Source organism: Amblyraja radiata, chromosome 23 (genome assembly GCF_010909765.2).
Source record: "Amblyraja radiata isolate CabotCenter1 chromosome 23, sAmbRad1.1.pri, whole genome shotgun sequence".
NCBI lineage: Eukaryota > Metazoa > Chordata > Chondrichthyes > Rajiformes > Rajidae > Amblyraja > Amblyraja radiata.
In genome coordinates, this window is record NC_045978.1 from 34,535,374 (window position 1) to 34,560,679 (window position 25,306).

A 25,306-nucleotide genomic window follows, 5' to 3' on the forward strand; every position below is an offset into this window, starting at 1 on the left:
TAGATCAGCCTTGGTTGAATGGCGGAGTAGACTTGAATGGCCTAATTCTGCCCCTGTCACTTATGGACATGACCTCTCCTCTCCTCCCAGTGACGTTGGTCAGGGCTGGAGCAATGCGCCACTAAATATGGTGCTCAATGCTCATTGGTCAGGCAACAGCAGCGCCTGCAATTCTCATTGGCTGAGCTGTAATTTGCATACCTCAAACTGATGGGGCTAGCTCTCATTGGCCGGGCCACGGTGGGCAAGTGAAAGGCAACATGAGTGGATGTTGTCACTATTTTAGTTTATATTCTCTATCTTGTACTTTCTCCATAATACAACATCGCCCTGCAGATTGCCAGTGTGTTGAGGATGATAAAGCAAGGGGAATTGGGGGTGTAAGAAGTGAATAGTAGTGGAAGTTGGAAGGACCGAATGGCTTCATCTTGCTGTTGTGTAATGGATAATAGAAATATAGAAAATAGGTGCAGGCCTTTCGAGCCAGCGCCGCCATTCAATATGATCATGGCTGATCATCCGGAATCGGTACCCTGTTCCTGCTCCCACCCCCCCCCCCCCCCCCCCCCACCCCATATCCATTGATTCAGTTAGCCCTTAGAGCTAAATCTAACTCTCTCTTGAAAACATCCAGTGAATTGGCCTCCACTGCCTTCTGTGCACGATCAGGGTGTTTCCTACTTTCTGCGTCGCAATTACTCTTCCAGTTTTAAAAGACATAATCCTGTGTTGATCCAGTTTCTGACTCCTCTTGATGTGGAGTTTCGGGTGGGGACTGTATGAATTCCAGGAAATGGTTCTTGCAAAATGTTTAATTGTCAAAATTAACCAGCGGTTACATATAATTGAATTCTTGGATACAAACAGAAACGATGGGACCACTTCCACGGACCAGGCAACTGCTGAGTGTTACCAACACTTTCAAATCTCATTGCAGAGCCTGAAGAAGGGTCTCGACCCGAAACATCACCCATTCCTTTTCTCCAGAGATGGTCCCCGACCCGCTGAGTTACACCAGCATTTTGTGCCTATTTTCAGAGTTACAACACCTGTTTTTACAGATTGGGGGAAGGAAAAATAGTTATTTTGCTTCTTGACCACGAGAGGATGCTCAAGGAGTTTGTCCAAAGGTCACGGAACTGAGCACCAAAGATCCTATAGCAAGGATCTTTGCTGAGCACATGTTGTGGACAATGTGGCTCACCTCCCCTTGGCCAGGAGTTGTGACAAATAACCGAATATAGACCCAAAAAGCTGGAGTACATCAGCGGGACAGGCAGCATCTCTGGAGAAAAGAAATAGGTGGCGTTTCGGGTCGAGACCCTTCTTCAGACGTTAGAGTCAGGGGAAAGGGAAACGAGATATATAGACGGCGATGTAGAGAGATATAGAACAAATGAATGAAAGAAATGCAAAAATCAAGTGACGATGATAAAGGAAACGGGGCAAACAACTGACTCAGGCTTCACCAGGAGATATGACAAACAACTGACTCAGACTCCCACTGGGACTGGACGTCCTCACGTGAGCTGAAGGGACGACCCGGGTGAAACATTTCCTCTAATCCGGCTCCACCTCCACTCCATCGGCGAGCGCTCGCTGTAGCAACCACTGCGGTTCAGTCGGTCAGACAGACCGGGACCATGCTTCGCTGGCTGCTCGCTCTCTGCCTCCTGGGCTGCGTCTCGCCATCCCGCCACCTCAGGCAGCCCTGCCACAAGCCGGGCAAGCGGACACCAGGGGTGAGGTAAGAGACCACGAGGGGTGAGGTGCGAGGGCAAGCCCCGGGATCGGGATCCTCTCCGCCGGCCGGTTAGCGGGCTTGGCTGGTTGCCTCTCACACAACAGAAACGGGTTTAGTTTGTTGTGGTGAGAAGAGGCCGCAGGGGAGGATTCCCCTCCTGGAGCCGGGGCCGTGGCCAGGGCCCCGCTGCTGGGCAGTGATTAGAAACATAGAAAACAATTGCAGGAGTAACCAACCCATTCGGCCCTTCGAGCCTGTACCGCCATTAAAGCTGATCATCCAAAATCAGTACCCCGTTCCTGCTTTTCTCCCCATATGCTTGATTTTGTTAGCCTTGAGCTATCAAGCTCAAGCTATTAAGAGATTGCTCCCAACCTGCCAGGAACTTCCAAGTTTTTAATCCCAGGCAAGGACCGCATCGGGGGCAAACACAAGTCTGGCGATGTTGAAAATCCCCATGAGAAGCAGTAACTAAGTAAGGCTGGGTGCGTTTGCAATGTGTTGGGGGCAGTCGGCCAGGCCAGGCCATCGGCGGCGGTCATCCACCCAGACAGTGTGTCCCGGTCCCCGCAGCCCAGTGTGTGGGAAGGAACTGCAGATGCTGGTTTAAACCGATGATTTAACAGATACAAAATGCTGGCGTAACTCAGCGGGACAGGCAGCATCTCTGGAGAGAAGGAATGGGTGACGTTTCGGGTCGAGACCCGCGTCCCGTTTCCACTCCAGCCATAAACTCCGCTACAGCCACGTCGTTTGATTTTTTTTAATTATTGCGGCCATTACTGACGACTAATGCAAGTTTTTTTTTTTTAATGAATTTAAATTTCACAAACGCCCGGGTAGGTTTTGAACTCTGGCCCCTGAATTTACCAGTCAGCGATTTGAACCCTGCACCTTCACCGACTAACCAGGCCGGGCAGTGTCGGGAGAAGCGATGAAGTTCAAATTCTGAAGAAACTTCACCCATTCCTTCTCTCCAGAGACGCTGCCAGACCCGCTGAGTTACACCAGCATTTTGGTTCTGTCTTCCAAGTTAAAGTCGATTTCCTATAGCGATTTTTTTTCACAGTTAAAGCCCCTTTTTAAAAAATTCCGATACTTTAACGATGACAATCATATTAAGTGGTGCCACATCGGATGCCCTTTGAGATCAACTGCATTTCCCTTATCGATCTTCCGTGGTATTTCCTAATCAATCCACATTTCCCCAAAGATAGACAAAAAAAGCTGGAGTAACTCAGCGGGACAGGCAGCATCTCTGGAGAGAAGGAATGGGTGACGTTTCGGGTCGAGACCCTTCTTCAGACCCGACCCAGCATCTGCAGTTCCTTCTTTCACATTTTTCCAAATTTCGATTAATTATGTTGCAGTTATAATTTCTAGGTCTTTTCTCACAATGTTTCCACCACCACAGCGTGTAGTTAGTTACTGGATTTACCTGTTCCCTCTGGAATCCCCAGTCCATGGGCACCACCTGAGTCCAATGACGGTCGGAAGATTACAGGCAGAGCCTCTGTAATGCCCTCCCTTCCCTCTGCACCCCACCTTGGTCAGGTGATCTACCTACCTTCAGCTACCTTCACTAGTGTTTAGCCCAACTACTAGATTCACGTTACCTGGCTTCTTTGGGTAGGGGGACCAGACCTGCACGTAATATGAGGGTTTCATCAGAGGTGAGTAATTGCAGCAAGATGCCTTCACTCTTGTAACTAAAATTCCTTTGAGGAAAAGCTTCACGCATTTATTGCTTTGAGAATTGCTTGCTCCAATTAACTTTTGCTGATTTGTGCATTCAAGTTCCTGGGGAAGGGGTTTGTCCCGAAACGTCACCTATTCCTATTCTCCAGTGATGCTGTCTGACCCACTGAGTTACTCCAGCTTTTTGTGCCTATCTTCAAGTTCCTTTGGATATCAACACCATACAAACGCTCACCATTTTATAAAGAAATAGTCTGCCATTTTTAAAGTGCAACACTTAATATTTTTCTGTATTAAACTGTAAACCTCCAATAATCTGATGACCCATTGTCTCAATGGTTTTATGTCTGACTCATCGGGACCGCCGTTCCCACACTCCCCTAGTTCACTGGAAAATTAATGGAATTATTCTGTGGTATTTGCAACAAAAAAAAAAGGCAAAAATAGAGTTGTGTTTAACACCCAATGGTTTGGAAAATGTACTTGTGTGGCACTGCCAAATGTCCCGAGGGTGCCAGATTAACGGAGTTGTACTGTATTCCATCTGCCTGTCCATTATTGATGGGAACCTATATTGATGCCGTAGACACAAAATGCTGGAGTAACTCAGTGGGTGAGGCAGCATCTCTGGAGAGAAGGAATGGGCGATGTTTCGGGTTGAGACCCTTCTTCAATCTGCAGTTCTTTCTTACGCACTATATTGATGGGGACTGTGGTGAGGAGAGTTGGTGTAAGCTGAAGAGTATGGGGAAAGTTTTGCTCTTTGCTGAGGATCCCATTAGTCTGCTATTTGGACTCTTTGGGCTAATTGAATGTGGACCATGAAGATGTATTTCTCGGGGGTTCACCACTGCACTAAGTTAATACACATGGTCGTCAAGGGAAGTTGGATTTCAGATCTCACCAGCTGGTAGTCCTGGATTGTCTTAAAAGTACACTCCAGGCTTTCACGTTCTTTTATTTATCTGTTTTGGAGTTGACAAACTTTAAGGTTATTGTTGAGGAAGTCTCGCTATGAAAGTGGGTGGATCTGATCCACTCAACCTCTGCTGTCTCAGTGTCCAGCAATGGCCGAGAGAAGCACTGGGTTGCGTTGCTCTCCAACAGTTCAACAGAGAACCACTGGCTGGCCACAGTGTGGAGGGTTGTGGTGGTGAAACAGCTCATCTTGCCCCTGGCCACACATGGCACTGAAGTTAGCTGCAATTCCACAGTGTACAGAGGTAAAAGGCAGGATACATTATCCCTGTCTCCTCATCTTTATGTCAGTACATCTAGTATGATCATGTATATTGAATGGCATTCAATGACATGATCAGCATAGAGTGGATGTAATTATGTGAAGCACTTTGGGGTCAATGCAAGTTGACTAAAAATGTGCTATATAAATAAATAAATAAAAAATAAAATAAAAAAAAAGATGAATATAATGTTATTGCCATTATAATTGTTTTTCATGTTTGAATTAGATTTTTAACTCTTTCCAAATGTGTTGGATAGGGGATTGGTTTTGTTAAGCTTCTAGTCAATGGCTTCTTCCACAATATCAGTGATAATGCTACTAAATGTTCAAGGCACATTTTAGACTCCTCCATGTTGGTAGATGACCATTGCCACTTGTATTACTTGCCGCTTATCAGCCTGAATGTTGTCAGGGTCTTGCTGCATGATGATGTGGGCTGCTTCACTTGTTGAGCTGTGAATGAGCTTGTACGTTGTGCTGGATGGAGGGTCGTTGAAGCAGTTGCAGATGCTTGGACAAGAACTCTTGTGCTGATGCCTTTGTGAGCGGGGCAATCGACATCCAACTACAGCCATCTTCCTTTGCGCAACACGTGGCTCTAGTTATTGAGGCATTGTCCCAACATTCCTGTTGACTTTAGTTAAACCTGGGCAACTTGACACCATACTTGGTCAAATTAATTACTCTCACCTCAACTGGAATTTGGCTCTAGGGCTATAAATGAGTGGATTTGAATGGTCATAAGGTCTTGAGGAATAGGAGTAGAATTAGGCCCATCAAGTCTACTCTGCCATTCAATCATGGCTGATCTATCTCTTCCTCCTAACTCCATTCTCCTGCCTTCTCCCCATAACCCCCTGACACCTGTACTAATCAAGAATCTAGCTATCTCCGAGTCATCCAACAAACTGCAGACAGAGCTATTAAGTGCTGCTTGACAGCATTGTTTAACATCCATGACTTTACTGATGAATTAGTTCAAAGGTTAAGGTACAGTGAGATTCGATTTACCATACAGCCATACTAAAAAATGCAACAAGACACACAACTACATAAAAGTTAACATAAACATCCACCACAGTGGATTCCCCACATTCGTCACTATAATGGAAGGCAATAAAGTTTAATCTTCTTCCCTCTTTATTCTCCCGCGGTCGGGGCAGTCGAACCATCCGCAGTCGGGGCGATCGAAGCTCTTGCGGTTGAAGCTCCCGAAGTCGGTCCCTAACCAGGGACCACGAGCTCCGCGATGTTAAGTCCCGCAGGCTCCCGCGGTTGGAGCATCCGAGGTTGATCCTTGGCAAAGGGACCACCAGCTCCACGATGTTAAGTCCCACAGGCTCCCATGGTTAATGTTACAATGGCTTTGAACTCAGTGGTTTTAATAAAAGTAGCTTGAAATAAAAAGCTAGTTTCAATGCACAAGAATGTAATTATTTCACTGACAGCGGGTAGGGGAGGAACACATCGGGCCTATTCTGCAGTTAAAAATGGCCAATAAGCTGTTAGTTGGGGGTCTATTTGGTTCAAAGCAAATTTAGCACCTTCCAAGGGTAGTGTGGGATCGGTATTAATTGCTGATCATAGCAGCTCTTTTATATTCTAATGGCTTCATGACCTATCATTGAAATCATGAATGGGTTCTTGAGCTAACTGTTGGTGTCAATGTACATAACATTGACATAATTGTGTGTTAAATAAATCTGTTCTGCACCTACTATCAGTTCTTTTACACACATTTCACTATCGATTTTGAAATAAAGAACACACAAGTGCGCACATGCATTTCAGCGGGTGTAAAAGAATAGAATAGTGGAGGCAGGGGAAAAGTAGTTATTGACTGGAATTCAGTATGAATGAACAGTTCGTTATGTAAATCAGGCCTCATGCAAGATTATTCTGAGCAATTGCAGTTAGACAAACAACAATGTGTTCCAGAAGGAACTGCAGATGCTGGAAGATCGAAGGTACACAAAAATGCTGGAGAAACTCAGCGGGTGCAGCAGCATCTATGGAGCGAAGGAAATAGGCGACGTTTTGGGCCGAAACCCTTCTTCAGACTGATGGGGGGTGGGGGGGAGAAGGAAGGAAAAAGGGAGGAGGAGGAGCCCGAGGGCGGGGGGATGGGAGGAGACAGCTCGAGGGTTAAGGAAGGGGAGGAGACAGCAAGGGCTAGCAAAACTGCGAGAATTCAACGTTCATGCCATCCGGACGCCAGCAACCCAAGCGGAATATGAGGTGCTGTTCCTCCAATTTCCGGTGTTGCTCACTCTGGCAATGGAGGAGACCCAGGACAGAGAGGTCGGATTGGGAATGGGAGGGGGAGTTGAAGTGCTGAGCCACCGGGAGTTCAGGTAGGTTATTGCGGACTGAGCGGAGGTGTTCGGCGAAACGATCGCCCAACCTCCGCTTAGTCTCCCCGATGTAAATCAGCTGACATCTAGAGCAGCGGATGCAGTAGATGAGGTTGGAGGAGATACAGGTGAACCTTTGTCACACCTGGAACGACTGCTTGGGTCCTTGAATGGAGTCGAGGGGGGAGGTGAAGGGACAGGTGTTGCATTTCTTGCGGTTGCAACGGAAAGTGCCCGGGGAGGGGGTGGTACGGGAGGGAAGGTAAGAATTGACAAGGGAGTTGCGGAGGGAGCGGTCTTTGCGGAGATTTATTAGTTATATCCACAAAGATTTTCAGACAGATGCATGCTATTTATAGATAGATCACATGGAAATGTTTTCAGAGCAAACAACATGATGGAAATTGGTGAGAGGGGCAAGATTTAATAAGAACCTGAGGAGCAACCTTTTCATTCAGAGGGTGGTGGGTATACGGAACGTGCTGCTATAGGAGGTTGTTCAGCCAGGTAGCATAACAACATTTAAAAGACTACAGGGATATGGCCAAATGCTGGCAAGTGGGATTAGTTTACCTGGGGCATCTTGATGGGCATGGGCAGGTTGGGCCGAAGGACCTGATTCCATGCTGTATGACTCTGACTCTTCAAATTATACCACGTGCAAAAATTTGGAAACCATTCTTCTAACAAACTGGATTCAGAAACAAATTTATTTTGTTGAATCTGTTGCTATGGAATACAAAACAAGTTGTGATTATTGAAATGGTATACAAGTTGCATGATTATTTCAATCATAAACTGTGGAAAATTTCAGTCAATTTAGATCTTGGAAGTAGAAGTCAGACAAAACTGTGTCTTGTAAAAAGATCTGCACTGACACTGTGCCTTTGTGTATGGCCAGGCAAGTTATTAAATGCACAAGCCAACATATGATCTTGTTTGCAAGATTCCGAAGTATGTTGAGATGAAATTGAGCAATTAAAAAAAAATGTCATCCACTGCACAGGACAAAGATAACTACAGTTTATATGTTGCTAAAGCTCTGGTTCCAAAGTAGAATCAGGTTGAGGTGATGCTGAATTGCTGCTTTGAATGTACTGGAAGCCATCCAATGGAATTGTCAATCCAAAAGTGGGAAAATATTTTAAATGTCAGGGAAAATAAGGTCAGATATCAGAAGACCACATTTACCTGAGTAAATCTGGGGTTATTACTCGGCCTCCTTTCATGTTCTAGTGCATTAAAGAAGCAAAGGTGGGCTGATCTTTTATAATAGCAAAATCAAACTATTATCAAGATTGCCATCCAATAATTGAGGCATTGGGTGGAAAATATGGTCGTGTGGGGACTAATGTACTGAGGTATAGGAGGAAATGTTAAGGGCCTGTCCCACTTTCACGACCTAATTCACAACCTCTGCCGAGTTTGCATATGAGAACTAGAAGTTTCAATGTCAAAGACACAAGGTATAATGGACACCCACCATATGTAGTCAGAAGGCAAATTTCAGAAGAGCTGCACACTGAATATTTTGAAATGATTAAAATGAAGATGCTTGTCTTCAGCTTTGTTTATAGGACCAAGTTCGGTAATCTTGAAGAGCTGGCCGTTAAGTGTACTCTGAAAAAGACCGCATGACCATGCTTGTTTAAAATAAAAAACCCTTGTTATGTTAAAGGTTACTGACTTGTGATTTGGTTCTGCTTCCCTTCAATGATCCTGTCAGACCTGAGTATTTCCATATTTTTTCCTAAATAAATCTTTCCAGATTTGGAATGGCCATAGGGATCTTTTTGTTGACTGCATGTTAATTGACTACACTATTATAGAAGGAAATTGACAACTACTTTCATTCAGTCACTTGGCTCTGGACCAGGCAGGGCTTTCATTTGTAGCGTTGCTTCATTGCTGTGTCCAAATTCAATAACCAATGATAACTCCCTGGACCCCTGCTTTAGCTGACTGGTATCACTTTTTACCATGCACGGTGTTGGGTTTTTTTGGATGGAGGGCAAGAATGATTGTTATTAGAATCTCCCAACCCCTGCAGAGTAGTTATTAAGATGGCTGATCCATGGGCGGTTGCTGCTGGGACGCAAGTCGGGGCCTGATCAACCCCGGCTGAGTCGCCTGGGCGAGGGTGTCTGATGTTGTGAGACCCAAAACACCCCATCACCAGATCACATCACTGAGGATGTGTCCCAGCGCATCTAGAAGATGTATATTTTTCACACTATCATATAACTTCTTTCCCCCCACCCATCCCCTTTCCCTTTGCTGATTCTGCATTTATTCATGGTGATTCAACTCCGAGATCTGGTTGCGTTTGTTGAAAGACCCTACTGTGTTAGGGCCTTTCAATTTAAGTTCCAGAATTGTTTCTTCTGAACTGAGGTCGGCCATTGAAAGTGAAGCTGTTGAACTGTTGACAAGTGACCAACTGGAGATTGGAAGCCATGTGGGAACTTCTTAGTACAGGGTAGCTGTACGATACAATTATCCTGAACTTGTGCATTTTGCAACGGGAAGCTTAACAAATCCAGACCACACCCCAGGAACGACTTTAACATCCCTTCTCATCAACTAAGATACCTGTCTCAGAGCATCAATTGGATACAGTTGTCATAGTACCGTAGGAACTCAGCGGGACAGGCAGCATCTCTGGAGAGAAGGAATGGGTGACGTTTTGGATTGAGACCCTTCTTCACTGTCAGGGGAGAGGGAAACATAGAGATATGGAAGGGTAAGGTATGAAAATGTGAGCTCAAAGGGGATGCTGATCAAGGAAAATGTAGAACGGATCCACCTTCCCCATATCTAACAATGATACATTAAACATTGTCCGTGATCATCGTCCCCTTTTATCTCTCGTTTTCACACCTTACCTTTCTATATCTCTGGAAGAACTTTCTCGACCTGAAAAGTCACCCATTCCTTCGCTCCAGAGATGCTGCCTGTCATGCTGAGTTACTCCAGTATTTTGAGTCTATCTTCGGTGCAAACCAGCAACTGCAGTTCCTTCCTGCACATCGTATCGTAGTAGCCTCTGGCCTCAACCAGTCTGCATTTATTGGAACATTTGTTGGTCTCTTTGGGTAACAATGGCATTTCCTTTTCCCTATGGGAATCTGTTGTGACAAAGTTGGTTTGCAATATGTTATCCGGTTACAGCACTGATGAATAAAGATCTGTGAGCTGTTGTTTGTTCTTCTCCCGCAGATCTTACCCTCGGCCTCATGAACACCTGCCTGTCGCTGCACTACCAAAGGCCTGGGACTGGCGTAACATCAATGGCACAAACTTTGTCAGCACCACCAGAAACCAGCACATTCCACAGTACTGTGGCTCTTGCTGGGCTCACGGGAGCACCAGTGCCATGGCAGGTATATGAAGGGTACAGAAACACCCTCTAACAATCCCTGAATATACTGAGTCAATGTCCCATAGAAACGAGTGATTAATGCTAGTGTGGGAATCGTGGGTGGAGAAAACTGGGAATGTGAAATATCTGGAAGCATTTCAGAGGACATTGTGCAGGAAAAGTTGCCACTCCCAGTATCTTAAACAGTTGAGCATAGGCTTAATAAATGCACGAGATGCCATTTATTGTCCTCCTGAATTATATCTGTTTTATTCATCCAAGGAATATGAGCTTCATAGGCTGAAGCAGCACTTAATTGCCTGTTCCTAATGGTCCTTGAGGTGTGTAATGGCCACAATGTTGTAAGCGAGTGTTCCAGGATGAACGTTGACCCAACGATGGTGATGGAATGGCGATATATTTACACAGCTGGATGGTATTTGGCTTGGTATTGGCTATCATTTTCACACGGACCAAGATATAATTAACTTTGTGTGCCAGTCAAATCATACCTAAACATGAGTGTGGTACACAAGTACAATACATAGTGGAGTTACAGAGAAAGTACAGATCAAAAGAAAAGTGCAAGGGCCACCACAAGGTAGATTGGGACTACACCCGTGGTTTATGAGAGGACTATTCAGTAATCTAATAAAAATGAGGGGGGGGGGGGGGGGGGGGCTGGAACATTTAAATAATTGGAACTCTTGAGAAATGATATTGTTTTGTGAAGCTAGATTAATTTGTGACAGGGTTACAGTTGTGTGAAGAGAGATGTGGCTTAGCCATGACCCAACTAATGGCGTGGGCTTTGTGCTTCATGGTTTATTCATATTTTAAAATCAATGAACACCAAAGTATTGCAATTTTTGAAGACCAATAAATTAACTGGTTGTTGAAATGTGATAAAGATGATATAATAATAATGATAATTAAAATAAACTTTATTATGGACTCAAGGTCCAGACAAGGGGCAACATTACATTAAAAATGCATTGCATATCAAATATCATAAATATATATAAAATCATGGTATATCACATAAAAACATCATAATTTATATATTTTTTAAACCCCACAATAGTTAAGTTAAAAATCCAGATTAAAAGATGATCAATGTCCTACAACGAGACAACAATACCGGTGTCTCCACAGCTGGGATTCGTAGCGTGTAGTGCTAACCCTTATGTTTGTCAAGGCCACAATAAGCACATTTTTAGAGTCATTTATCCTGCAAATGAATTTATACATGTGGTGTCTTACGATAGCTTCTAAAGTACTGACTCCTGCAGCCACAAACATATTACTGGCACTACACCATCTAGGTTGCCTCAGCAGTGTTCTCATGGCATAGTTATATGCCACCTTTAGTCTCTGCATACTTGTCTTTAAATAGTTCGACCACAGGTGCGCAGTGTGGAGTGGTGTGCAGTATGCTCTAAATAGCGACATCTTCACCACATCTGCACGCACCAAATTTACGCAAGAGGATATTCGCCTGTGCATACAGCATGCGTCGTTGCCTATAAATAGCCTCATCATCTGTCATTTGTTCTGTAATAATATGCCCTAGATATTTTATCTTATTACAGACACTAAGATTGTTGTCAGACAATTTAAAATCAGGATATTTTAGGCATTTATCCTCTTTGGTTCTACAGACCATAACAGCACTCTTGCTAGCATTATATTTAATGTCATGTTCCACACCATACACAGAACATATAGTAAGGAGCTGCTGGAGACCAGCGCTAGATGGAGTAAAGACCACAAGATCATCTGCATACATAATATGGTTCACTAAAATATTACCAATCACGCACCCAGTGTTACAGGCTTTCAATTGTTTAGACAGATCGTCAATATATAGATTAATCCCCCTTGTCTAACACCATTGCTAACCCCAAATGGGGCTGAGATCCTATTGCCCCATTTTATTTGCATAGTCTGGTGGGCATGCCTGTAGGCCAGAATTCTAACAATGTATTCAGGCACCCCTCTTTGACTCATTTTACCAAACAGCTTTCTGTGATTAACACGGTCAAACGCTTTGGAAGCATCAATAAAGCATATAAGGATTGAAGAGTTTTTGCCTCTATATTTGTTTACAATCTCCTTTAGGGCATATATGCATAAGTCAGTGCCATGTTTAGCTTTAAAGCCAAACTGGTTATCTGTGGAGTTAACAAACTCATTTATTCTATCCAGCAGAACTCTTTCTAAGGCTTTTGACAATATGCTGGCTAAAGCTATGGGCCTGTAATTATTTAGGCTGCCTACTTTACCAGCTTTGTCCTTAATGACCGGCACTAACAGGACAGACAACATTGAGTCTGGTAACAAGCCATGAATCATAAAGCCAGTAAAACAAGTAGCTAGGAGAGGAGCTATCCTCATACTCGCATACTTAAGATGTTCAGCAGAGATATGATCCAAGCCACTTGCTTTGTTGTTGGACAGCTTGTTCATGGCATGATGCACCTCATGTGACATAATCACCATCGAGTCATTACTCTCAATATTGTCCACCCTATACAAGTCACCTTGGACACAGTTGAATAAAGTGCTATAATGTTGTCGCCATAACTCTGCGATATTAGCTATTCCGGAGATTCCATCTACAGTCATGGTAGAGATGTTTTGCAACTGCTAAGAGCTCTCACTTCCTTCCAAAAATCTGTAACAATGTTACTTAGCAGCTTCTTAGCCATGGAATCAGCCCTCATAGCTTGCTCATTTTTACAGATGAAGCGAACAGCATACTTATACCTAGTGAGCTTCTTGTGCTCAAACACAAGCCCCTGTCTGGGTCTACCTGCCGTAGCCCATGATTTGGTGGCTTCACGGGCTTCAGTATGATACTCAGCTACATACTTATTCCAGCCAGGTCTGATGTTATGTATCTTATTTTTATGCTTGCAGTAGTGCTTACTGCCTAGATATAAGGCGCTTACTATATCATTATACATGGAGCAGATATCTCTCCTATGCTTCATATCTTTACAATTAACATTACTACATATTATTGCATCTTTAGGTAGATGAATATTGCTTAAGGATTTATCTGTATGGGCATAATATGCTAGGATGTCTTCCTTTGTAAGCGTTGACCAGTTTTTCTGTATTAAAGCTATTTCTATCCCTGGATGCCACAGGTATGTGTTCAACATTTATTGTCATAGCAACAGGTATATGATCAGTCATTGCTGCCCCGTACAGAATGCTCATACACCCCAATGAGGCATGTGCATCAGCTGTACTAATACAGTGGTCCAGCCATGATGTGGTGTGCCAGGCCTCACTAATATAAGCATATCTATCTGTAGGTAAAAGCACTTTGCTTGACAATATTAAATTATTATCTTGACAGAACTGAGCCATATGATTGGCAAATAATGAGTTCCTATCTGAGATATCTGCATTCATATCCCCAATGACATATACACTACAATAATTATTGTTTTGAATGAAAGAATAGATGAAAGCAAGTCTATTTAAATATTCATCCTCATTCTGATGGCATTCATAGGGTGTATATACATTCAGGATAACAAATTCCTTGTCGTTGTGAGTAAAGTGTATGGCAATGCACCAGTCAACATCAAGCCGAATCACATTTACTGATGAGTCAAGCTTCTTGTTCCATAGAATAGCCACACCACCTGGTATCCTACCTCTGACTATTCCCATGCCAAGGTCAGTTGTAGACTCCCCAGCCCCATGAAAGTTGTCATTGAGAGAATTGAGTTTGTCCAAGTCTTGCTTCGCTAAGAATGTCTCTTGCATACATAGTATGTCACAGTTCTCCAGGAGGTTGTCAACAACTGAGCGGCGAGCTTTATCCCCTGCGCTCTGGCCCAAACGCAGGCCATGACAATTGTACGATAGAGAGAATATCTTTATGAATCAAACATATGGTATTTATTGAGGATATTTTCACGAATTATGAGATGCATAGAGGATGAGGTTTACTTTTGGATGGCTCTTGTGCAGCCTGTGGTAGCAAGCACCCATTTTTCAATTTGTTTCCCTCGGTTTGGTACTGCTAGGTATTTACAGCCTGTTGACCAATTTAGAATTTGGTCTCAACTGCCTTCCAGCTGTGGAAGATTGATGCCTTGTGGTCAAGCAGTGCTTCAAGCTCTGCGGGGTTTGGTAGCGAGCAAAGATGGCTTGGTGCTGTGATGGGGCACATTTGTAGTGTGGATTGATGCCAGCAACTGAACACTGCATGCTGCTGTCTAAATCCATTTCCTGCAAACCTCTTGAAGTGAAATCCCTCTGCACTTGGTAGATGTAAGTTCAAGTCCATCAGACTGAACCAGGTAGGCACAAGGCTCGTCAACCAGTTCATGACTGCCTAACAGATGATTCCTTTTCCAGATAGGATTAATATAAAGCGCAAAGGTGCCTGGCCATCAGCTTACCTGTCGGTGCAGAATGTCATCGACTGTGCCAACGCTGGGTCCTGTGAGGGTGGCGATCACTATGGGGTGTGGAAATATGCCAACACGCACGGAATCCCAGATGAGACCTGCAATAATTACCAGGCCAAGGACCAAGGTAACTTTCACTCCTACAGTCTACTACACTTAATCAGTCTGAAGAAGGGTTTCGGCCCGAAAAGTCGCCTATTTCCTTCGCTCCATAGATGCTGCTGCACCTGCTGAGTTTCTCCAGCATTTTTGTGTACCTTCGATCTTCCAGCATCTGCAGTTCCTTCTTGAACACTTTCACTCCTACCTCTTTGACCACTTTGACTCCAGCACTTTGTGTCTATCTTCAGTATAAACCAACATCTGCAGTTTCTTCCTCCCCTTGACATTCTGTTACAGATAGCTGAGATGTCCTAGAATACACAGTATGTCACCTCTTTAAGGTGGAAACCATGGAGGCTGCAGATATTGGAATCGGGAGCAAAAACAAACTGGAAGAACTCAGCGGGCCGATCAGCATTGGTGGAGGGAGAGGCATGGTCAACATTTCAGACAGAGAGCCTGCTACAGAGTCCAATCTGAAGCATCAACGATCTGTTTGTTTCCACAGATGCTGCTTGACCTGCAGAGTTCCTCTAGCGGTTTGTTTTTAAGTTTACCCATGTTAGGTGCCTTAATGAACCCATTTCATGAAGTACTTGTATGGAGCTTATAGAACTGCAGTACAGATGAAGGGTGATTGGCATCTTGATCTGTGCTGGTATTTATGCAGTGCCTGAGCTTCCCCAAACCTCTCTTCATTTAACAATCTCACTGTCATTCAGCTGGTCTCCATCTTGTGTTTAACCATTCTCCTTACATCTGTAGATTGCCTTGCAGTTGAAGTTTCTCTCTGGTTTATCGTATTTAGTTTGCCGCAAGAGGAGAGGTTTTTACCATTATTACCTTTTTTTTTTATCACTGCCGCCACTTGCTTAATTTGCTTTAAATAATGAATCACTTCACAGTTGCCACTTCATTGTTTCTACAATTGGAAATAATTGCTATAAACATGGCATCAAGGAAAGAAAAACTTTAATGAGCAAGTGGTCGATACGCTTGATGGGCTTCCTGCCGGGCGCGGCCAGAGGCCTGTATTGAGAAGCCGCGATCTCGATGCCGCTCTGAAGGCCCTGAAGGCGCGGCCGACGGCCAATCCTGCCAAGCTCCGAGCTAATTCGGCTCCGTCAAAATGCTCGGAATGTCAGAGAGCGGACGGGAACGAGGGCGGCCGAACGCGCACGGGAGGCAGCGGAGTCCCATGGCCGGGGCCTGGGTCGACGGACCGCACGTCGAACGGAATCGGAAGTTGCGCCACCGGGAACAAAGGAGGACCTGGCACAGGGGGGGGGGGGAGAACACGCGGAATATTCTGTAACAATTTAAGCGCCCTTTACGTGGTGACTCTTTGCATACCAGGGGTATACAAGCAAAGAATTTCACTCTGACTTCTCACACGTGACAATAAAGTATTCAATTCAATTACATTTTCCTTTTGTCTTTTAGGCTGCTTGCTATTTAACCAGTGCGGCACTTGTACAACTTTTGGAGCTTGCCATATAATCAAGAATTACACGATGTGGAAGGTGGGCGACTACGGCATTGTCAATGGCCGAGAGAAGATGATGGCAGAGATCTATGCCAATGGTCCAATCAGGTGTGTATTTGGCAAGGCTCTTCATCTTTTAATATCCTGGTATCAAAATGGAGAACAGCAGACTGCTGAATGTGTGAGCAGATATAAACGATACCCAAAGTTGGCCACTCAGCTCCACGCCTGCCCTGCCATTCAATACGATCATGGTGGATCTGATTGTAGCCTTATCCCAGTATCCTTTCACCCCTTCCCTTCCACCCCCGATTATCAATAATTCATCTGCTTCTGCCTTAAAAATATTCACTGACTTAAATTCCAAGACTGAGAGGGAGAGTTTCAAAGACTCACACCCCCTGAGAAAATAGCTTAGTTTCTGCCTTAAATGGGTAATATTGTCTCTTTATTCAGTGAACCCTAGTTTTTTCCCACAAGTGGAAACATCTCTCCACATTCATTCTGTCAAGACCCTCCAGGATCATCTATCTTGTAATTGTCTGCTTCTTTCTAAACTCCAACATGTACAATGTGTAAGAAGGAACTGCAGATGCTGGTTTAAACCGAAGATAGGCGCAAAAATTTGGAGTAACTCAGCGGGACAGGCAGCATCTCTGGAGAGAAGGAATGGGTAACGTCTCAGGTCGAGACCCTTCTTCAGACTGGTTAGGGATAAGGGAAACGAGAGATATAGACGGTGATATGGAGAGATAAAGAACAACGAATGAAAGATATGCGAAAAAGTAACGGATAAAGGAAACAGGCCGTTGTTAGCTGTTTGTTGGGTGAAAACGAGAAGCTGGTGCGACTTGGGTGGGGGGGGGACAGAGAGGGAGTGCCGGGGCTACCTGAAGTGAGAGAAATCAATATTCATACCACTGGCTGTAAGCTGCCCAAGCGAAATATGAAATGCTGTTCCTCCAGTCTGCGTTTAGCCTCAATCTGACAATGGAGGAGACCTAGGACAGAAAGGTCTGTGTAGGAATGGAAAGGAGAATTAAAGTGTCCGGCAACTGGGGGATCAGGTAGGTTCAGGCGGGCTGAGTGAAGGTGTTCCGCGAGACGATCGCCCAGTCTGCTTTTGGAAGACATCTTTGATGGGGGGTTTTTGACATCTTATCTATTGAGTGAAACAAGGAATATTGCTTCCTTTAGAGAAAGTTCAGCATTACAGCTTGCTAAACCCTACATAACAACACAATGGCCCAAGTGGCACAAGCAGAGATCTACTTCTAATGTGTCGATACAAGGAACTACAGATGTCCGAGTCTGGAGCAGAACACACAATGCTGGAGGAACTTAGCGAGTCAGCAGGCTTCTCTGGAGGACATGGACAGGTGACAAGAGGGGTGACAAAAGCTGGAAGAGGGGTGAGGGCAGAAGAAAGCCAGGCAAGTGATAAGTGGATACAGGTGAGAGGGGTTGATTGGTAGATGAGTGATCAAAGGCCAGAAATGAAAAGGAGACACAAGGCTGTGAGAAGAGGCATGAAATATGGGAGACCAGAGGATGGGATGTAGGTGGAAGGGTACGAAAGAAAGGGAATGCTGCCTGACCCACTGAGTTCCTCCAGCACTTTGTGTTTTTCACTTCTGATTTGTGGTCATTATAAGACTGTTGAATATACTATATTTGATTCATAAATGTATATAGCATCAAAATAGGCCCTTTGGTCCAACTTGGCTTTGCTGACCAAGATGGCCACCTGAGCCAACTCCATTTGGTGCATATCCCTCTAAACTTTTATTATCCATGTACCTATCTAAATTACTTTTAAACATTGTAATTGTACTCATCTCTTTAGCTGCTTCTGGCAGCTCATTGCACGTACCTATGACCTGTGTGGAAAAAGTTGCCTCTCGGGTCTCTTTTAAATCTTTCCCCTCTCAACTTAAATCTATGCCCTTTAGATACAGACTTCCCCACCCTGTGAGAGAGTATGTGACCATCCACCCAACCTATATCCCTCATTATTTTATAAAGCTCTATAAGGTCATCCCTTAAATTCCCATGTTTCAGGGAAAAAAGTCCCAGTCTCTTAAAACGCAAACCATGCAATCCCGATGACGTAAATCTTTCCATCTTAAAAACACCTTTCCTCTAGTTGGGCGAGCAGAACTGCACGCAATACTCCATAAGTGGTCTCACCAACAACTTGCACAGTTGTAACATGACCTGACACTGTGCACCCAGTAAATGCAAAATTAATGAGGGAATAAAACAAACTGATTTTTGGTTATTCCTTAAGGTTAAAAACACTTATTTTGAGTGTGCCGTGGGTTATTTTAGAATTATTTGAGGGCAGGCATGACTTTGGTTAGTCTAACCAATTCGCATCACTAAGAATGAGACGCTGGAGTGACTTGAAGACATCACACTTTGGCACCTGGAAGACAGACAGTTTTAACACAAACCTAATTAGCTATCCTAGTGGACAAAAGTGCTGGACAAAGTCAGCGGGTGCGGCAGCATCTATGGAGCGAAGAGAATAGGCAACGTTTCGGGCTGAAACCCTTCTTCAGACTCCATGGATGCTGCCACACCCATTGAGTTTCTCCAGCACTTTTGTCTACCTTCGATTTTCCAGCATCTGCAGTTCCTTCTTAAACACACAGCTATCCTGGTGGCTGTGCCCTGCTGTTTAATACGTGTATATTTTTATCCTATGTTTATTTAAGGGTTCAGACTGTTTGAGTTGTCTATGTTTGGTGAACATTTTCATTTAATTCCTTATAGCTGTGGCATTATGGCTACGGAAAAGCTGGACGCCTACAGCGGGGGAGTGTACTCTGAGTTCCACTTGCAGTCAAGCATAAACCACATTGTGTCGGTGGCAGGCTGGGATGTGGACGAGGATGGAACTGAATACTGGATTGTGCGCAATTCCTGGGGTGCACCGTGGGTAAGTGCAGCCCACAGTCGTCATCCCTGGTTTGGTTTGTTTGTTTTGGTCGGTTCTTTAGTCAGAGGGTGGTGAATCTGATTCTGGGATTCTGTGGAGGCCAAGTCAGTAGATATTTTTAAGGCAGGGATCGATAAATTCTTGATTAGTACGGGGGTCCGGGGTTATGGGGCGAAGGCAGGAGAATGGGGTTAGAAGGGAGAGATAGATCAGCCATGATCGGCGGAGTAGACTTGATGGGCCGAGTGGCCTAATTCTTCTCCTTATGACCTTATGACCAGACAGTCAGTGGAGAGGGCAGGGTGTGAAGTGGACACGGTGCAGGAAAATAAAGTGTTCTTTCTGTTTGGATGCAAGAGGAAATTTCAGGTGGTGAATCTGGTGCAGCTCACAGACCCAGGTCCACGGACACAAATGTCGAGGTGCAGGTATTCATCTCCCTTCATATGAGTTGTGCTACACAGAAACGGATCCTTCGGCCCAATATCTTGGATCTAGATGTCCATCTGAATAAGTTCAATTTGGCCAATATTCCTCTAACAGTGTTGTAGAGCAGAGGGATCGAGGAGTCCAGGTACATAGTTCCTTGAAGGTAGTGTTGCAGGTAGATAGGGTGGTCAAAAAGGCTTTCTGTATATTGGCCTTCATCAGCCAGAGTGTTGAGTATAGAAATTGGAAGATCATGTTGCAGTAATAAAAGATGTTGATGAGGCACCGTGTTACAAGAAATGTGTCGTTAAGCTGGAAAGGCTGCAGAGAAGATTTATGAGGATGTTGCAAGGACTTGAGGACCTGAGCTACAGAGAGAGGTTGAGCAGGCTAGGGCTTTATTCCTTAGAGTGCAGGAGGATAAGGGGTGATCTTATAGAGGTGTACAAAATCATGAGAGGAATAGACTAGGTAAATGCACAGTCTCTTGCCCAGAGTAGGGGAATTGAGAACCAGTACACATGGGTTTAAGGTGAGGGGGGGAACCTGAGGGCTAACTTTTACACAAACGGTGATAGGTGTATTGAACGAGCAGAAGAGGTAGTTGACGCAGGTACTATCGCAACATTTAAGAAACATTTAGACAGGTGCATGCCTTGGATGGGTTTCTATTCTTCTGGCAGCTCACCCACGGTTAATGGTAATGTATTTATCTCAGCCTGGTCTTCCACCTATTTGCCTCCAGCTTCCTACAGTGTTCTTGGATACACCTGAACAGGCCCTGGCAATTTACCTATCTTTGTATGTTTTAAGTTGACCAGCACCACCTCAACTGTAATGCAGACTATCCCAACTTTCCCTGGTCTTCATGTATTTCTCCATGGTACAAAAAAGCTGAAGAGAAATGTTCATTGAGGGCCTAGCCCATGTGCAGCTCCACACACAGTCTTTGAGGGGCTCTATTCTCACCCAGATATTTGTTTCCCTTAATATACGTAAAATCTCTTTGTATTCTCTTTAATCCCATCTGCTGGATAGGGCTCTTGCTCCCTTTTAGATTTCCTTCCCATACTCCTACATCCCCTATAGTCCTCCTGGAATTCACTGCTTGTGTTTGACCTAGAGCCTCCACATTCCATCATCTAGGGTTCCCTGTTGCTGCAAGCCTTGCACTACACTCTAACAGTAACACTCAGACCTTGAACTCTCACTGTCACACTTTTAAAAGCCACCCACTTGTTGGACGTCCTTCTGCTCACAAACAACTAACTCCAACTTTTGTAAACTCCTCTCCAAAATCGTCAAAATACACAAAATGCACCCAAAATAGCACTTTATTTAGTGTGTCAGTTCTATCCTGCTCTATAACCACCTTAAAACTAATAGAACTATGGTCACCGGTCCCAAAGTGCTCATCCACTAAGACCTCAGTCACTTGCCCTATTTCCCAAGAGTCGGTCAAACTTTGTCCTCTCCCTCAGGTCCCTCAATAAAATGCCTGAACTCTCCTGAACACATTCACCAAATTCTATCCCATCTAAGCCCTGAACACTACAGCAGTCCCAGTCTACATTACAAAAATAATATCCACTAACATGACAATATTGTTGTTCTTGCAACTCTCTGAAATCCCTCTGTGTATTAGTTCTCTAATTCCCATTGACTATGTACAAGAGTACAATGATCTTCCCCTCCTATCTCTCAGCTCCATCCATAAAGCCTTGCTGGATGATTCCTCAGTAATTTCATTTCAGATTATTGCCATGATCTTCTCCTCAATCAAAAATGCAATTTCAACTCTTCTCTTTCCTCCACCTCTGTCTTGCCCATCGCACCTGTATCATGGAATATTTAAGCTGTCAGCTCTGACCCTCACTTTGCCCTGTTTGCATAAAGGCTACATTTTGGTGCACATATTTAACCCTTGCACCTGCCAGTAGCATAAATTTCCCCTTGCTCTCAGTCTGAAGAAGTGTCTCAAACCGAAACATCCACCTATTACTTTTCTCCAGAGATGCTGACTGACCCGCTGAGTTACTCCAGCTTTTTGTGTCTATCTTCGGTTGAAACCAGCATCTGCAGTTCCTTCCTACAGCATAAATTTCTCAGTCGTTTGACTTGGATTCTGCAGGTTTGGTCAGCATTAGGGAGCCTCCCTAGTTAACCTATTTCCTAAATACAGTTGTAAGGTTGAGTGCTAGCTGTCCTCCACTATGATTAACGTTTCGTTACTGTTTCAGGGGGAGAGCGGTTGGCTGCGGATCGTCACCAGCGCCTACAAAGGAGGAAAAGGAAACTTGTACAACCTGGCAATAGAAGAGGACTGCATCTATGGAGATGCTATTTTGTAGCAGAGTGGGTTTGGCATGGTACAAACTGCAAATCGACTACTCTACTGCTTTTAAATATATATTTTTACAGTCATTATCAAATGTGGTGTATAGATAATTTTCCAAGCTGTGCTAGTACTATGCAAGCTGCATTGAGTGCAGAGTGATTTTTAAATAATAAAGATGAAACAGTACAAAGGGAAACTATGAGAATATGATGTAAGAAGGAACTGCAGATGCTGGTTTAAACCGAAGATAGACACAAAATGCTGGAGTAACTCAGCGGGACAGGCAGCATCTCTGGAGAGAAGGAATGGGTGACGTTTCGGGTCGAGACCCTTCATCAGACGCAACCCGAAACGTCACCCATTCCTTCTCTCCAGGGATGCTGCCTGTCCCGCTGAGTTACTCCAGCTTTTTGTGTCTATGAGAATATGATGTTTGGTTCAAAGATCCTACAACTACTCTATAAAATAGAACAACCCTTTAAAGTGGAGTCCGTCTCGTTTGTATTTAATCTCAATGTACCTTGCAGAAAAGATGACAGCAACACAACATCCCCTGTACAGTATTACTGTTCCGCAAGGGTCGGTGCTGGGGCCGCCACTCTTCGCGTTGTATATTAATGATTTGGACGAGGGGATTGAAGGCGTTGTGGCAAAGTTTGTGGATGATATGAAAATAGGTGGAGGGGCAGGTAGTGTAGTGAAAGCAGGGACTCTGCAGAAGGGCTTGGACAGGTTGGGAGAGTGGGCAGAGAAGTGGCAGATGGAATATAGTGTAGAAAAGTGTGGAGCCATACATTTTGGTAGAAGGAATAAAAGCGTAGACTATTTTCTAAATGGGGTGAGAATCCAGAAATCAGAGTTGGAAAAGGACTTAGTAGTGCTGGTGCAGGATTCCCAAAAAGTTAATCTGCAAGTCAAATCAGTAGTAATGAAAGCAAACTCAATGACAATAGATAGACAATAGGTGCAGGAGTAGGCCATTCGGCCCTTCAAGCCAGCACCAACATTCAATGTGATAATGGCTGATCATCCCCAATCAGTACCCCGTTCCTGCCTTCTCTCCATATCCCCTGACTCTGGTAGCATTTATTTCAAGAGGGCTTGTATACAAAAACAGGTATGTAATGTTGAGGCTGTTGATAAGACTGCATTTGGCATATTGTGAGCAATTTTGGGCACCATATCTGAGGAAGGATGTGCTGGCTCTGGAGAGGGTCCAGAGGAGGTTTACAAGAATGATCCCAGGAATGAGTAGGTTAACCTATGATGAGCGTTTGTCGGCACTGGGCATGCACTGGGCTTGCTGGAGTTTAGATGAATGAGGGGGTACTTCAAAACATACAGAATAGTGAAAGGCTTGGATGAGTGGATGTGGCCATTAGTGAGAGAGTCTAGAACATAGAGGTCATAGCCTCAGAATTAAAGAATGTTCTTTTCGGAAGGAGATGAAGAGAAATGTATTTAGTCAGAGCGTGGTGAATCTGTGCAAGCCAATTCAGTGGATATTTTTAAGGCAGAGATAGATAAATTCTTGATTAGTACAGGTGTCAGGGGTTATGGGGAGAAGGCAGGAGAATGGGGTTAGGAGGGAGAGATAGAACAGCCATGATTGAATGGCGTAGACTTGATGGGCCAAATGGCCTGATTCTACTCCTATTCCTTATGACCTGAATCCTTGGGGATTGAAAGGGTCAATTTAATTATTGAGAAGATCCTGCATCTTCCGGTTTATTCCCAGAAATTCCTGCCATTGCTGTTCCACCACCATCCCTTCTAGGGTCTCTTTCCAGTTAACTTTGACCAGCTCCTCCCTCATGCCTCTGTAGTCCCCTTTGCTTTGTAACCAATTCCATTCTTTAGAGTGGTTCAAAGGTTTAGTGGGAAGACCATTTGCTGAAAAGATCAGAAGACAAAGGGTGGTGGGTGTACAAAACAAGCTGCCAGAGATGATAGTTGAAGTAGGGACTATCCGAACGTTTCAGAAACATTTAGACGGGTACATGGACAATTTGGAGGGATATGGGCCAAATGCGGGCAGGTGGGACCAGTGTAGCTGGGACATATTGGCCGGTGTGGGCAGGTTGGGTTGAAGGGCCTGTTTCCACACTGTATCTTTCTATGAATCTAAGACCACAAGTTGAAGTAATTGTCAGCTCTTGCAGCACCAATGTATGGTCGGCCAGAGATGGGACTATGAGCATTGACCAATTACATAAACCTCTGCATTTTTGAGGCCTGTTGCTACAGATCATCCCTCAATCCCCCAAAGTTTCCACTGCCTCCATAGTCTTCGAAACTCCTCTAGCATTCTTCCTGACTCACTCTCTTCTTGACATCCTCTACCACATTACTTCCTGCCCACTTTCCATAAAGGTGAGATGTCACAGAGGTCTATCTAGCTCCCTCAATACAAACAGAAAATGATGAAAAAGTAAGCAGCTCAGGCAGCATCTGTGGAAAGAGAAACAGCTAATGTTCCAGGTTAAAGACTCTTCATATGAAGTGACAAAGAGAGAAATCAAAATAAAATGCCGGAAATACTCAGCAGGTCAGTCTCATCTGTGGAACACATTGAATATTTCCAGCCTCATCTGCCGAGTATTTCCAGCATTTTCCCTTTTATTCATTACAGATTTCCAACTCCTGTAGCTTATATGCTTTTCAGAAAGAAAGAAAGTTAGTCTAAGTGGCAGAGAAGGTGGGGAGGGCAATGGGTAGAATAAGGGGAATGTCGGCAATAGGGTGAGATGTTAAGTGTAAGAAGGAACTGCAGATGCTGGTTTAAACCGAAGATAGGGGTCTCGACCTGAAAGGTCACCCATTCCTTCTCTCCAGAGATGCTGCCTGACCCGCTGAGTTATTCCAGCTTTTTGTGTCTATCTTGGGTGAGATGTTAAGCTCTCTTCCCTGTGTAGTGTGTTGCTAATGTTGTGAATTCTGGGTGATGTTGCATAGTCGGGTCATATGGGATGTATCCAGCAGGCCATAATATCCAAATGAAGGAAAAAGGGAGGGAGAAATGGCAAGAACAAAGTGGCAGCCCAGATACACAGAAAGACAGAGTATCCAAACTCCTCTGCTGGTTAGACATGAATGGTTTCTCCCTCCACGGATGCTGAATGACTTGCTAACTTTTCCCAGCATTTTCAGTTTATATTTCAGCTTTTCCTC

General features: G+C 44.3%; 1 protein-coding gene across 1 annotated transcript; it reads left to right on the forward strand.

Annotated features, from left to right (window-relative positions):
* The first annotated feature begins 1,521 nt into the window (after positions 1–1,521).
* Positions 1,522–22,618, forward strand: ctsz (cathepsin Z). The gene is made up of 6 exons (XM_033042018.1): positions 1,522–1,747; positions 10,259–10,422; positions 14,784–14,963; positions 16,382–16,532; positions 19,203–19,368; positions 22,038–22,618. The coding sequence occupies exons 1-6, from the start codon at positions 1,644–1,646 to the stop codon at positions 22,146–22,148; spliced, it is 876 nt and encodes a 291-aa protein (XP_032897909.1). The 5' UTR covers positions 1,522–1,643; the 3' UTR covers positions 22,149–22,618.
* The last annotated feature ends 2,688 nt before the right edge of the window (positions 22,619–25,306 follow it).

Coding starts and splice junctions, on each gene's coding strand:
- ctsz (XM_033042018.1), top strand. CDS start 1,644: ATGCTTCGCTGGCTGCTCGCTCTCTGCCTCCTGGGCTGCGTCTCGCCA. Junction 1,748..10,258: donor AAGCGGACACCAGGGGTGAG/GTAAGAGACCAC, acceptor CTTCTCCCGCAG/ATCTTACCCTCGGCCTCATG. Junction 14,964..16,381: donor TTACCAGGCCAAGGACCAAG/GTAACTTTCACT, acceptor TTTGTCTTTTAG/GCTGCTTGCTATTTAACCAG.